Raw genomic sequence first — 15,804 nt, forward strand, 5'->3', positions numbered from 1 at the left:
AAAGTCTCTCTCTGTTCCCCCCCATCTCTCTCTCTTCCCCCCCCCAGTCTCTCTCTCTCTTCCCCCCCCCCGTCTCTCTCTCTCTTCCCCCCCCCCGTCTCTCTCTCTCTTCCCCCCCCCCCAGTCTCTCTCTGTTCCCCCCCCCCAGTCTCTCTCTGTTCCCCCCCCCGGTCTCTCTCTGTTTCCCCCCCCCAGTCTCTCTCTGTTCCCCCGCCCCCTCTGTTCCCCCGCCCCCAGTCTCTCTCTGTTCCCCCCCCCCAGTCTCTCTCTGTTCCCCCCCCCCCAGTCTCTCTCTGTTCCCCCCCCCCAGTCTCTCTGTTCCCCCCCCCCCCAGTCTCTCTCTGTTCCCCCCCCCAGTCTCTCTCTGTTTCCCCCCCCCCAGTCTCTCTCTGTTCCCCCGCCCCCCTCTGTTCCCCCGCCCCAGTCTCTCTCTGCCGCCCCCCCAACCCCCAGTCGCGCTCTCTCTCCCAACAACAACATGCCCTCGAAAAAGCCTCGGCAACGCCGGGCTCACCCCAGCTAGCAGTTATATAAAAAGAAAAAGGGTGGCTAAAGTAAATGTTGGTCCCTTAGAGGATGAGACCGGGAAATTAATGGTGGGAAATATGGAGATGGCAAAAACACAATGAATATTTTACATCAGTCTTTACAGTAGAAGACACTAAGAATATCCCAACACTGGACAAACAGGGGGCTAAAGGGGGGGGGGGGGGGGGGAGAGGAGCTAAACACGATCAAAATCACTAAGGAAGTGGTACTCGTTAAAATAATGGGACTCAAGGCGGATAAATCACCTGGACCTGATGGCTTACATCTACGGTCTTGAGGGAAGTGGCGGTAGGGATTGTGGATGCAGAGTTGGGATAAATGGTTCATTCTCAGACTGGCAATCAGCAACTAGTGGTGTTCCGCAGGGGTCAGTGCTGGGTCCCCAACTCTTTACAATCTATATTAACGATTTGGAGGAGGGGACCGAGTGTAACATATCAAAGTTTGCAGATGATACTAAGATGGGAGGGAAAGTAGTGAGTGAGGAGGACATAAAAAACCTGCAAGGGGACATAGACAGGCTAAGTAAGTGGGCAGAGATTTGGCAGATGGAATACAATACTGGAAAGTGTGAGGTTATGCACTTTGGCAGGAAAAATCGTAGAGCAAGTTATTATCTTAATGGCAAGAAACTGGAAAGTACTGAAGTACAAAGGGATCTGGGGGTCCTGGTGCACGAAACTCAAAAGGTTAGTATGCAGGTGCAGCAAGTGATTAAGAAGGCCAATGGAATGTTGGCTTTCATTGCTAGGGGGATAGAATATAAAAATAGGGAGGTATTGCTTCAGTTGTACAAGGTATTGGTGAGACCGCACCTGGAATACTGCGTACAGTTTTGGTGTCCATACTTAAGAAAAGACATACTTGCTCTCGAGTCAGTACAAAGAAGGTTCACTCGGTTAATCCCGGGGATGAGGGGATGGACATATGAGGAGAGGTTGAGTAGATTGGGACTCTACTCATTGGAGTTCAGAAGAAAGAGGCAGTCTTATTGAAACATATAAGATTGTGAAGGGGTTGGATCGGGTGGATGCAGGGAAGATGTTCCCGATGATGGGTGAAACTAGAACTAGGGGGCATAGTCTTAGAATAAGGGGCTGCTCTTTCAAAACTGAGATGAGGAGGAACTACTTCACTCAGAGGGTGGTAGGTCCATGGAATATGCTGCCCCAAAAAGCTGTAGAAGCTACATCATTACATAAATTTAAAACAGAAATAGACAGTTTCCTAGAAGTAAAGGGAATTAAGGGTTACGGGGAGCGGGCAGGAATTTGGACATGAGTCTAGGTTCGGATCGGTCATGGCCCTGTGGGTAGCGGAGCGGGCCCAGGGGCCGTGTAGCCTGATCCTGCTCCTATTTCGTGTGTCTAATTCTGTTAGATTCAGGAGATGGTTCTGTGATAGTGGATTGGCGGTTAGGATCAGATCAGCCATGATCTTATTGAGTGGCGGAGCAGGCTCGAGGGGCCGATTGGCCTACTCCTGCTCCTATTTCTTATGTTCTTATGTTCCACTGTGTAGTGTTTAAAGGGACACTTCAAGGAAGAGCGATACTTCTCAGCGTTTTATTTGAGAAATGTGCAAAAATGCAAGAGAACAAAGCAGAGGAAATAGTTTTTTTTTAAAACACAAAAAAGCCCATTTTCACACAGCCCCTCCCAAACTAAAAGGACATTCACAAAAAGCTGCCCTGGATGTCAAAATGACTATACACCTGGGTAAAGGAGCAAGAACTCAAGACCAACCCTAAAGAGCAGAGGAAATTCAGGAGGTTTCATCCTCCCCATTAGCTCCTGAACTCCGCTTTCTATAGAATTCAGATGCCACTTGGCCAAGTGTCAGCTATTCGCCTCTGACTTTATGATTTCACCAACCCAACCCTCCAGCGGGCAGCCAATGTGGAGCCATGCTTCTAGCACGCCTCTCTGAACAGAGTACCAGGAGGCAGGATTCCGCATCGTTCCTTCCACTTGAGACGTCGCCTTAGAAACATAGAAGATCGGCGCAGGAGTAGGCCATTCGGCCCCTCGAGCCTGCTCCGCCATTCAATGAGATCATGGCTGATCATCCAAATTCAGTACCCTGTCCCTGCCTTCTCTCCATATCCCTTGATCCCTTTAGCCTTAAGAAATTTATCTAACTCCTTCTTGAATATATTTAATGAACTGGCCTCAACTGCCTTCTGTGGCAGAGAATTCCACAGGCTCACCACTCTCTGGGTGAAGAAATTCCTCCTCATCTCTGACCTAAATGGCTTACCCCTTATCCTTGGACTGTGACCCCTGGTTCTGGACTCCCCCGCCATCGGGAACATCCTTCCTGCATCTAATCTGTCCAGTCCTGTTAGAATTTTATAAGTTTCAATGAGATCCCCTCTCATTCTTCTAAACTCTAGCGAATATAAGCCTAATCGACCCAATCTCTCCTCATACGTCATTCCTACCATCCCAGGTATCAGTCTGGTGAAACTTCGCTGCACTCCCTCCATGGCAAGAACATCCTTCCTCAGATAAGGCGACCAAAACTGCACACAATACTCAAGGTGTGGTCTCACCAAGGCCCTGTACAACTGCAGCAAGACATCCTTGCTCCTGTACTCGAATCCTCTCGCTATGAAGGCCAGCATACCATTTGCCTTCTTAGCCGCCTGCTGCACCTGCATGCTTACCTTCAGCGACTGGTGCACAAGGACACCCAGGTCTCGTTGCACTTCCCCTTTTCCCAATCTATTGCCGTTCAGATAATAATCTGCCTTCCTCTTTCCAATCTATTGCCGTTCAGATAATAATCTGCCTTCCTCTTTTTGCCACCAAAGTGGATAACCTCGCATTTATCCACATTATACTGCATCTGCCCAATCTGTCCAAATCGTACTGGAGTTTCTCGGCATCCTCCTCACAGCACACACGCCCACCCAGCTTTGTGTCGTCTGCAAACTTGGAGATATTACATCTAGTACCCTTGTCTAGATCATTTATATATATAGTGAATAACTGGGGTCCTAGCACCGATCCCTGCGGTACCCCACTAGTCACTGCCTTGTTCTACTTAGCATCCCCGACTGACATCTGGACCTCAGCACATCTAGCAGTTATCAGGGGGATGGGGAGAAGCTGCATGTGACCACAGTTAGCCACTGGGCTGTTTGCAAGAGCGGGCTCTTTGAAGCGGTCCTCCTTCAGCACCCTTACCTGGCTCTCTTAGCATAAAGAATGGCAAGGCGAGGGTTCAACTTAATGGCCTCTGTGAAGTGTTCAACTGCCGTTTCAAAGTTTCCTGTATTGAGGAGAAAAAAGCTTTAGACACCGAGGGCCAGTGCTGGGTTTACAAACACGAGGGACAGGAAGCTTCCAAGCAGGTTCAATTCTTAACATTTTTTTGTGATTAAGTTAGTTAGAGAAGAATTAAAGCGGCAGGCAGTTCAGCAGCAGAGGATGTGAAGCACTATCTGTTAGTTTAATGTTAATATTCCCTACATTACAACACTTCACAAGTACTTCATTGGCTGTAAAGCACTTTGGGAGGTCCCGAGGTCACAAAGGGTGCTCACTGACTTTCATCGCCTCCCGGTCTCGATTTTAAAATTCTCATCCCGGTTTTCAATTCCCACCCTATCTCTGTAACCTCCTCCAGCCCCTACAACCCTCCGAGATCTCTGCGCTCCTCCAATTCTGGCCTCTAGCGCATCCCCGATTTTAACCGCTCCACCATTGGCGGCTGTGCCTTCAGCTGCCTGGCCCTAAGCTCCGGAATTCCTGCCATAAAGCTCTCCGCCCCTCTCTCTCCTCCTTTAATACGCAGTTTAAAACCTACCTCTTTGACCACGTGTTTGGTCACCTGTCCTAATATCTCATGTGGCTCGGTGTCAACTTTTGTTTGATAACGCTCCGGTGAAGCACCTTGGGATGTTTTATAATGTTAATAAAGGTGCTATATAAATGCAAGTCTCTTTATTTTAATTTTAAATCAAAACTCAACTGTAATGTCAAACCACAACTGATCCCACAGTTATACGGCGACTGTTTTAAAGAAGATTTGCAGTAAGACATGCAATTGGACATCCCTCATGAAGCATCTCATTCTGGCTACATCACTTAAATTACAACATTGCTTTCCTCCCCCACCTCAACAAGTTGTTGCTGCAGGTAAATGGCCCATAGATTTTTCAGAGAATGATGCAGCACAGAAGGAGGCCATTCGGCCCATCGTGCCGGCTCTTTAAAAGAGCTATTCAATTAGTCTCACCCCGCCCCCCGCAATTTTTTTCCCCTTCAAGTATTAATCAAATTCCCATTTGAAAGTTATTATTGATATTAAAGTTATTATTCATCTGCAGGAAGAGGGAAGGATATGGCCCTGTTTAGTTAAAAGCCAAGCCAGGCTCATCCATTGTCCCCTAAAGGCATTGTGCAGTGCAGCGCTAAACCATACAGATTAGAAGGTCCCAAGGTGAATCCTGCTCTGAGCCACGGTAGCCGAGCTCTGCATGGGCAGCATTACAACTGGGCCCCACACCTCGGAGCTAGGGAGGAAAAATCAGTCAGGGTTCTCATTACTGATCACCGTTCAGCGACTCCCACTGAATGTTGCATGCGGCCGTCAGATGAGCAAAGGATCAGGAGGCCGGGCGAGAAACTTTGCTGCAAAGCCCTCTAAGCTTGAATAGGCCACTGCCACTCTTAATCCAGGCTCACCCGAACAGCACAAGGGTGCAGGAGTGGAGGGCGACCGTAACCTGTGGAACTAAACCCCACCTCCAGGGGTGGAGAGGAAGACTGGAGGGATAAACGGTTGGTCAAATGGCTATGACATTGTCCTCTAAGATAGCCACTAATAAATCCAATAGGGAATTCAGGAGAAACGTCTTTACCCAGAGAGTGGCGAGAATGTGGCACTCGCTACCAAAGGGAGTGGTTGAGGCAAATAGTATAGATACATTTAAGGGGAAGCTGGATGAGGGAGAAAGGAATAGAAGGATCTGTTGATACGGTTGGATAAATTAGGGTGGGAGGAGGCTGGTGTGGACCGTATGGCCCGTTTCTGTGCTCTACATTCTCACTTTCAACTTTTCCACTTTGCTGAACGTAGACCATGCCCTCTTCTCCCCCACCCCCCCCAATCAATAACTATTTGCCCCATTTTATACCTACCTTCACCCAAGGCATTAATGGCTTCCATTTTCTTCTCATTGGCCTGATCCATCAGTTCCTCGGTCACCTAAAAGCAGGAGAACACAACATCAGATAATGATGGTCAACTGTACAATGACAGACAACAGCGATGACAAAAATCTGCCAGATTATAAAGAGATAGCAGCTGAAAAGTTACTGTCCATCCTTCGGCATGAAGAATGACCAGTCAGGCGAGGCTCCAGAGGGCTGCCGGTGCCCATGGGACCACAGCCCAGGTAGAGTCAGCATCTCCGGGATGGGGTTGGGAGGGAAGAGGAGAATTGGAAAGACAAAAATAATATGGGGGTGAGGAGAAAATCTTGAGGTATAGGTACTTGACAATTGAAGGTAACATAAGTATTGCTTTCTTTCAATGGATGCCTGAACACTGCTGCTGTACACAGATATATACTAGGACAATCCAGACACCGGATTAAATCGAACCTCACTACTTTGTTCTGAGGAAACAAAGTTCATTCTTAACCCCCTCCCCATTCCTTGATTGCATTTAGCCTTGGTATGAATCCATAATTTGATATATTAGCAAGCATTTAGAAATGCATAGATTAATCAAGGACAGTCAGCATGGATTTTAAAAAAAAAACGTCATGTTTGACAAATAAAATTCTTTCCCCCAATCATACACTAGAATCAGAATGGTTACAGCACATTAGGAGGCCATTCAGCCCGTCGAGCCCGTGCCGGCTTACTGCAAGAGCACTTCAGCTAGTCCCACTCCCCCACCTTTTCTCCGTAGCCCTGCAATTTTTTCCCCTTCAGGTACTTATCTAACTCCCTTCTGAAAGCCACGATTGATTCTTCCTCCACCACCCTTTCAGGCAGCGCATCCCAGTTCGTAACCACTCGCTGCATAAAAAAGTTTTCCCTCATGTCGCCTTTGGATCTTCTGCCAATCACCTTAAATCTGTGTCCTCTGGTTCTCGACCCTTCCGCCAATGGGAACAGTTTCTCTCTATTCTGTCTAGACCCCTCATGATTTTGAACACCTCTATCAAATCTCTGCTCAACCTTCTCTGCTCTAAGGAGAACAACCCCAGCTTCTCCAGTCTATCCACGTAACTGCAGTCCCTCATCCCCGTAAATCTTTTCTGTACCCTCTCTAAAGCCTTCACATCCTTCCTGAAGTGCGGTGCCCAGAATTGGACACAATACTCCAGTTGTGGCCGAACCAGTGTTTTATAAAAGGTTCATCATAACTTCCTTGCTTTTGTACTCCATGCCTCTATTTATGAAGCCCAGGATCCTGTAAGCTTTTTTAACTGCTTTCTCAACCTGCCCTGCCACCTTCAACGATTTGTGCACATATACCCCCAGGTCTCTGTTCATGCACCCCCTTTACAATTGTACCCGTTAGTTTATATTGCCTCTCCTCCTCCTTCCTACCAAAATGTATCACTTTGCACTTTTCTGCATTAAACTTCATCTGCCACCTGTCCGCCCATTCCACCAGCCTGTCTATGACTCTCCTTCTCACTGTTCACTATACTTCCAAGTTTTGTGGCATCTGCAAATTTTGAAATTGTGCCCTGTACACCTGATACGCTTATCAATTACTCCATAAAAGGCGATGAATTAGGAAAGTAATGAAGAGGTTTTTATTAACTAAAGAACAGAGCATGCCTCTCGTGGCCAACTGGTTCCAAGAAGGAAGTGGGTTGCCGAAACACCCACCTTTATACCTGGTCATGTGGGCGGAGCCAGCTGAGGCATGCATTAGTACACAGCGCCAACCAGAGGTAACAATATGCAATAACGATAACAGTAGGATACAATAACAGTGGTTTACCACATTCACCCCTTGTTTAAAATTTAGTCCGGCGGGGTGAAGTGTACTATAAGTTAGTGTAGGTAAGTCTATCAGGAGGCCTTGTATGACGTCCTGATCGTCGTGGTGGCGGCGGCGGTGGTGCAGTATCCAACGTCGAATCTGGTGTCTGGGTGGTCAACGAAGGGTCCTGGGGCTCCGGCATGCCGTCTACAGGGGTTGGGTTGGGAGAAGTGGTGGGGGATAACGGTGGTAATTCAGGGGCACCCGAGGGTGCGAGGTCTCGTATGGAGACCGTGTCCTCCCGCCCGTCTGGGTACGCCACGTAGGCATACTGGGGGTTGGCGTGTAGGAGGTTCACCCTCTCGACCAGGGGGTCCGTTTTATGGGTCCTCACGTGCCTCCGCAGTAGGACGGGCCCAGGAGAAGTCAGCCATGTCGGTAGCGAGGTTCCCAATGTGGACTTCCTGGGGAAAACGAACATTTGCTCATGAGGGGTGGCATTAGTGGCAGGACAAAGCAGTGACCGGATGGAGTGGAGCGCCGCAGGGAGGACCTCCTGCCAGCGAGAGGTCAGAAGGCCCTTAGATTTTAAGGCTAAGAGGACGGCTTCCAAACCGTCGCGTTCTCTCTTTCCACCTGGCTGTTCCCCCGGGGGTTGTAGCTGGTGGTCCTGCTCGTAGCAATACCTCTCGCGAGCAGGTACTGACGAAGTTCGTCGCTCATGAAAGATGAGCCCCTGTCGCTATGTATATAGCTAGGGAACCCGAACAGGGCGAAGAGGTCATTCAGACATTTGATAACCGTGGTACTGGTCATGTCTGGGCAAGGGATGGCGAACGGGAAATGGGAGTACTCATCAATTATGTTGAGGAAGTACACGTTGCGGTCAGAGGAGGGGAGGGGCCCTTTAAAATCGACGCTCAGGCGCTCGAAGGGGCGAGTGGCCTTGATCAGGCTTGCTCTGTCTGGCCTATAAAAATGCGGTTTGCACTCGGCACAGATTTGGCAGTTCCTGGTCATGGTCCTGACCTCCTCGATGGAGTAGGGCAGGTTACGGGATTTGATGAAATGGAAGACCCCCGGGTGGCAGAGGTCATTGTGGAGGGACTGCAGTCTATTAACCTGCGCGTTGGCGCATGTACCACGTGATAGGGCATCTGGGGGCTCATTGAGTTTCCCGGGCTGGTACAAGATATCGTAATTGTAGGTGGAGAGTTCAATTCTCCACCTCAAGATCTTGTCGTTCTTGATTTTGCCCCTCTGCTTATTATTGAACATAAAAGCAACTGAACGCTGGTCAGTGAGAAGGGTAAACCGTTTTCCGGCCAGGTAATGCCTCCAGTGACGCACCGCTTCCACAATAGCCTGGGCCTCCTTTTCGACAGAGGAGTGTCGAATCTCGGGGCCCTGGAGGGTCCTTGAGAAAAAGGCCACGGGTCTCCCCGCCTGGTTAAGGGTCGCAGCTAGGGCGAAGTCGGATGCATCGCTCTCCACTTGGAAGGGGATGGACTCATCCACTGCGTGCATTGTGGCCTTCGCAATATCGCTCTTGATAAGAGTGAAGGCTGCACACGCCTCTGGTGTCAGGGGGAAGGAGGTGGATTTGATGAGGGGTCTGGCTTTGTCCGCATAGTGGGGCACCCACTGAGCATAGTAAGAGAAAAACCCCAGGCATCTCTTCAGTGCTTTTTGGCAGTGGGGGAGGGGGAGCTCCATAAGGGGGCGCATTCTGTCGGGGTCGGGCCCGATGACTCCGTTCTCCACTACGCAGCCGAGAATGGCAAGGCGTTTGGTGCGAAACATACATTTCTCCTTATTGTACGTTAGGTTCAGCCGCTGGGCCGTACGGAGGAATTTTTCTAGATTAGCGTCATGGTCCTGCTGGTCGTGGCCGCAGATGGTGACGTTATCCAGGTAGGGAAAGGTGGCCTGCAGCGCGTTCTGGTCAGCCATCCGGTCCATCTCCCTTTGGAAGACCGAAACCCCGTTGGTGACGCCGAAGGGAACCCTAAGGAAGTGGTAGAGGCGGCCGTTCGCCTCGAAGGCAGTATACTGGCGGTCCTCATGGCGGATGGGGAGTTGGTGGTATACTGACTTAAGGTCAATGGTGGAGAATACTCTGTATTGCGCAATCTGATTGACCATATCAGATATGCGAGGAAGGGGGTATGCGTCCAGCTGAGTGTACCGGTTTATGGTTTGGCTGTAGTCAATGACCAGGCGGCGTTTATCGGTGGTTTTAACGACTACAACCTGGGCTCGCCAGGGGCTGGTGCTCCCTTCGATAATGCCCTCCTTCAGGAGCCGCTCCACCTCAGAGCTAATAAAAGCTCTGTCCCCGGTGCTGTACCGCCTGCTCTTGGTAGCGATGGGTTTACCGTCGCGGGTGAGGTTAGCGAACAAGGGAGGGGGGGGGACTTTGAGTGTGGAAAGGCTGCAAGAGGTGTGCGGCGGGTGATTTAAAAGGTGTTGGTTGCAGACTGAGAGTGGGGGGAGGGGTCCACCGTATGCTAATGTGACACTTTTAAGGTGGCACTGAAAATCCAACCCTAGCAGCACGGCAGCGCAAAGACGGGGCAGGACAAGAAGTTTAAAATTTTTATATTCTGTGCCCCTAACCGAAAGGGTCACCACACAGTAGCCGCCGATGTCCATTGAATGGGACTTAGACGCCATAGGAATCCGATGGCGCGTTGGCAGGACCGTGAGGGAGTGGCTACGTACCGTGTCGGGGTGAATAAAACTCTCTGTGCTCCCGCTGTCAAATAGGCAAGTGGTGGCGCGGCCGTTTACCGTGATGTCCATCATGGACCTGGACAGATGATGAGGCAGGGCTTGATCCAGCGTAACGGAGGCCAGTGTATGGCTTAGTGAGTCGATATGGTCGTCCGACGAGACGGTGGTCGAGTCCGGAGACAAAATGGCGGTCGAGTGCGGCGGACAAAATGGCGGCGGCCATGATTCAGGTCCCCACGCGGCCGGAGGTGCACAAAATGGCGGATAAGATGGCTGCCCCCACGGTTCGCACGCGGCGCTGCTGGCGTTCGCAGGTTTCCCCCTGCAGGCATTGGCGTAATGGCCTTTCTTCCCGCAGCCCGAGCAGGTAGCGGTCTTAGCCGGGCAGCGCGCTCTAGGGTGTTTTAACTGGCCACAGAAATAGCATTTTTGGGCCTGGTTACGGGGCATCGCTGCAGTTGGTACCGGGGGCGGCGGTCCCGGTTGATTTCGGGACATCGCTGCAGCAGTTGGTACCGGGGGCGGCGGTCCCATGTCCCAATGGCCATGGCGCGGCGCCGTTACGTGAGTATGCTTCGAGGTTTCGGTGGGCCGCATCTAACGAGAGCGCAAGGGCTACGGCCGTCTTCAGGTCGAGCTCCTTGCTTTCGAGCAGTCTCTGCCGGGAGTAGTCGGACTGGAGGCCCCTAACGAAGGCATCACAGGTAGGTCCCTCCGCGTGCCCCGCAGCCGTTACCTCCTTACAGTCGCAGTCCCTGCAGAGTGTCTGTAACGCCCGTAAAAATGCCTCTACCGATTCCCCCGGTTGCTGCCTGCGGGATCCCAAGAGGTGTCTGGCGTAAATAGTGTTCACTGGGCGCGTGTATTGCCCTTTTAGTAGTTCGAGGGCCGCCGTGTATGTAGTAGCGTCCCGGATGAGTGTATATACTTGAGGGCTCACCTGGGCGGTCAAAACTTTTAGTTTGTTCTCCTCCGATGTCACGGCGGAGGCTTCTAGGAAGGATGCAAAGCAGCTCAGCCAGTGTTCGAAATTGGTCGATGAACCCGCTGCTTGAGGGTCGAGGTCCAGGCATGCTGGTCTGAGGGCTCGCAACAACGCCTGCTGTTGTTGCTGCTCAGATCCGGACATTTTACTTTTAGTTAATAAAATTGATACGCTTATCAATTACTCCATAAAAGGCGATGAATTAGGAAAGTAATGAAGAGGTTTTTATTAACCAAAGAACAGAGCATGCCTCTCGTGGCCAACTGGTTCCAAGAAGGAAGTGGGTTGCCGAAACACCCACCTTTATACCTGGTCATGTGGGCGGAGCCAGCTGAGGCATGCATTGGTACACAGCGCCAACCAGAGGTAACAATATGCAATAACGATAACAGTAGGATACAATAACAGTGGTTTACCACAACACCCAAGTCCAAATCATGAATATACATCAAGAAAAGTAGTAGTCCTAGTACCGACCCGAGGAACACCACTGTATACCTTCCTCCAGTCTGAAAAACAACCGTTCACCGTGACTCTCTGTTTCCTGTCACTTAGCCAATTTCGTATCCATGCTGCCACTGGTCCGTTTGATTCCATGGGCTTCAACTTTGCTGGCCAGCCTACTATGTAGCACTTTATCAAATGCCTTTTGAAAGTCTATATACACATCAACCGCATTGCCCTCCTCAACCCTCTCTGTTACCTCATCAAAAAATTCAATCAAGTAGATTAAACACCATTTGCCTTTAACCAATCTGTGCTGGCTTCCCTTAAGTAATTCACACTTGTCCAAGTGACTGTTAATTTTGTCCCGGATTATCATTTCTAAAAGCTTCCCCACCACCGAGGTTAAGCTGACTGGCCTGTAGTTGCTGGGTTTATATTTACACCCTTTTTTGAACAAGGGTGTAACATTTGCAATTCCCCACTCCTCTGGCACTACCCTCGTATCCAAGGAGGGTTGGAAGATTATGGCCAGTACCTCCGCAATTTCCACCTGTACTTCCCTCAGCATCCTAGGATGCATCCCATCAGGTCCTGGTGACTTATCTACTTTAAGTACAGCCAGCCTTTCTAGTACCTCTTCTTTATCAAGGCAGCAGTTTTGCTCCCCCGCCCCATTATAGGAAGTATATACAAGCTGTAGAATGTACAGTGTAGAAAATGTAAATCACCCAGAGTTCCTAATTACGGCCCAATAACCCTGGTTGAGAGAGAGCCTGGGAATTCGAGGTGAGGACAGGTCTTTGTCAAACTCGAGTACACGAGTCACTGCTTTCAGGGAGGGGCAAGAGGAGGAGAGAAAAAGGTTTACCTCAAGGTTTTCATCTCCCATTTCCTGGGGTTCTTCAGTGTCCTGCTCAATCACACCCTCATTATCAATCTCTGTGGAGAACAAGCCATATGCTCATTAAAAAAACCTATCTGAAACCAGATCATGGGTGTATTTTGCCTCAGATTCACTGTCCTAGTAATATGTCTCTTCCTCTGACCCCCTTCACCACATTCACTGCCTCTGGAGGCCAGGTGTCCAAACTACAGAAGTCCCACATGCCATTTTCTCTGCAATTAGCTGACTGGATCTATGCCCATAGAAAAGTCTATTTGTGCTACTTCTCCCTTTTGATATGGGGTCACCAGAAATGATCAAATTTGTCTCAGCTATGATAAGCCGACATCTTGGAACTTTAAAAAAAGTAAAACACTTGCACTTATACAGCACCTTTCACAACCACTGGACGTCCCAAAGCACTTTACAGCCAAAGAACATAAGAAATAGGAGCTGGAGTAGACCACTTGGTCCTTCGAGTCTGCTCCGCCATTCAATGAGATCATGGCTGATCTTCTACCCCAGCTTCACCTTCCCACACTATCCCCATATCCCTTAATTCCCAAAAATCTATCGAGCTCTGTCTTGAATATACTCAACGACTGAGCCTCCACAGCCCTCTGGGGTAGAGAATTCCAAAGATTCACCACCCTTTGAGTGAAGAAATTTCTCATCTCAGTCCTAAATGGCCGACCCCTTATTCTGTGACTGTGACCCCGTGTTCTAGATTCCTCAGCCAGGGGAAACATCCTCCCTGCATCTACCCTGTCAAGCCCCTTAAGAATTTTATGTTTCAATTAGTTCACCTCTCTAACACTCTAAGGAACATAGGCCTAGTCTACTCAATCTTTCCTCATAGGGCAATCCCCTCATCCCAGGAACCAGTCTGGTGAACCTTCGTTGCACTCCCTCTAAGGTAAGGAGACCAGAACTGTACACAGTACTCTAGGTGGCCTCACCAATGCCCTGTATAATTGTAGTAAGACTTCTTTACTCTTATACACTAATTCCTCTGTAACAAAAGCTAACATACCATTTGCTTTCCTAATTGCTTGCTATACCTGCATGTTAACTTTCTGTGATTCATGTACAAGGACACCCAGGTCCTTCTGAATGCAAACATTTCCCAGTCTCTCACCATTCAAAAAATATTCTGCATTTTTGTTTTTCCTACCAATGTGGATAACTTCACACTTTCCCACATTGTATTCCATTTGCCATGTTCTTGCCCACTCAGTCAACCTGTCTATATCTCTCTGCAGCCTCTTTGCGTCCCCCTCACAGCTCACTTTCCCACCTAACTTTGTATCATCAGCAAACTTAGATGAGGGGACTGAGTGTATCGTATCCAAGTCATTAATATAGATTGTAACTAGCAGAGGCCCAAGCACGGATCCTTGCAGTACCCCATTAGTTACAGCCTGCCAACCTGAAAAAGTCCCGTTTATTCCTACTCTGTTTTCTGTCCATTAACCAATCCTCAATCCATGCTAATATATTACCCCCAATCCCATGAGTCCCAATTTTTTGTAATAACCTCGTGTGGCATCTTATCGAATGCTTTTTGAAAATCCAAATACACTACATCCACTGGTTCCCCCTTATCCATCCTACTAGTTACATCTTTAAAAAACTCAACAGATTTTTCAAACACGATTCCCCCTTCATAAAACTATGTTGACTTTGCCTAATTATATGAAGTTCTATTTGAAGTGTAGTCACTGTTGTAATGTAGGAAACGCGGCTGCCAATTTGCGCACAGCAAGCTCCCACAAACAGCAACGTGATAATGACCAGATAATGTTTTTATTTTTTATTTTTTATAAAAGTGATGTTGATTGAGGGATAAATATTGGCCAGGTCACCGGGGATAACTCCCCTGCTCTTCTTCGAAATAGTGCCGTGGGATCTTTTACATCCACCCGAGGGGGCAGATGGGGCCTTGGTTTAACGTCTCATCCGAAAGACGGCACCTCCGACAATGCAGCACTCCCTCAGTACTGTGCTGGAGTGTCGGCCTAGATTTTTGTGCTCAAGTCTCTGGAGTGGGACTTGAACCCACAACCTTCTGACGCAGAGGCGAGGGTGAGCCACGCATGACACAATTAAATTAATTAGAATTAAACGTAGTTAATTCTCTGCACTCACCCAGTTCACTCTCTTCACTCTCGGTAGCTGGCTCCGGAGATGGAGTTGCTGCCTTCTTCTCTTCTGTGTTTGCTTTCTGTAGAAATTGAAGTTATTTAATGCTGTACTCACCAGAACATCACCGACACACACAGGAGAAATTTTGGTGCCCATCACATTGAGGGCTGACAGCACTGAGGAATGAAATACATGTCACTTTTGGCACCCATTACCAAACAATGATGCCTGGTATATATAGCACAGAATAAAGCAAATACTAACCGGTCCCAAGATCTCTACCTCCATCAAACCAGAACTCTCGCAAAGCTCTCAGTACTGCCTCTGGAAAGCATGCTACAATCACCCAAAATGGCAGCGTTCCCCTTCCTGTGGTGGTTAAGCACCTCACCTTCACAGTCCCTCCATCAGATAAAGACTGGGTTTTCCTGCAGAGGGCTTGACAGGGTAGATGCTGAGATGGCTCCTGGACAGGCAGCTCCTTGCTGTACAACTCTATCCTTGGCCATCCTTTGCCCTTTCTCCCCCAATCTCCTCTCTTCCACTGTTTAAATTCCCCTGTCTCTAATAATGGGTGCATGTTAGCCCTAACTACAACTTAACTGCTAGTTTAAAGTGCTCACTGTCCATCCTCCGACCAGGCCTGCTCTTTGTTTTCCTCAGTGAGCACTGGATCTTTTCTCACATTTGGCTTCCAATTTAAGAACATAAGAACTTAAGAAATAGGAGCAGAAGTCGGCCATTCGGCCCCTCGAGCCTGCTCCGCCATTCAATAAGATCATGGCTGATCTTCTACCTCCTCTCCACTCTCCTGCGCTATCCCCATATCCATTGATTCCCTTAATGCCCAAAAATCTATGGATCTCTGTCTTGAATATCCTCAACGACTGAGCCTCCACAGCCCTCTGGGGTAGAGAATTCCAAAGATTCACCACCCTCAGTGAAGACATTTCTCCTCATTTCAATCCTAAATGGCCGACCCCTTATTTTGAGACGGTGACCCCTGGTTCTAGACTCCCCAGCCAGGGTTTGCCCAGTCTATATGTAGATTAAAGTCCCCCATGATTACTGTATTACCCTTGTTACATGCGCCTCTAAT

General features: G+C 49.0%; 1 protein-coding gene across 2 annotated transcripts in view; it reads right to left on the bottom strand.

The window, feature by feature from the left end:
- The window catches only part of st13 (ST13 Hsp70 interacting protein), a 65,428-nt gene that overhangs the window by 26,390 nt on the left and 23,234 nt on the right, over nucleotides 1-15,804 (bottom strand). For both annotated transcript variants that reach the window (XM_085969515.1, XM_085969514.1), the window contains exons 3-6: nucleotides 14,709-14,784; nucleotides 12,546-12,616; nucleotides 5,700-5,766; nucleotides 3,741-3,825 (exon numbers count right to left, since the gene is read on the bottom strand). In XM_085969515.1, coding sequence (XP_085825641.1) covers nucleotides 3,741-3,825; nucleotides 5,700-5,766; nucleotides 12,546-12,616; nucleotides 14,709-14,784 — 299 coding nt within the window. The remainder of the gene's footprint in view (nucleotides 1-3,740; nucleotides 3,826-5,699; nucleotides 5,767-12,545; nucleotides 12,617-14,708; nucleotides 14,785-15,804) is intronic.

Source organism: Somniosus microcephalus, chromosome 28 (assembly GCF_052327205.1).
Source record: "Somniosus microcephalus isolate GS21.2 chromosome 28, FLI_Smic_1.0, whole genome shotgun sequence".
Lineage (NCBI taxonomy): Eukaryota > Metazoa > Chordata > Chondrichthyes > Squaliformes > Somniosidae > Somniosus > Somniosus microcephalus.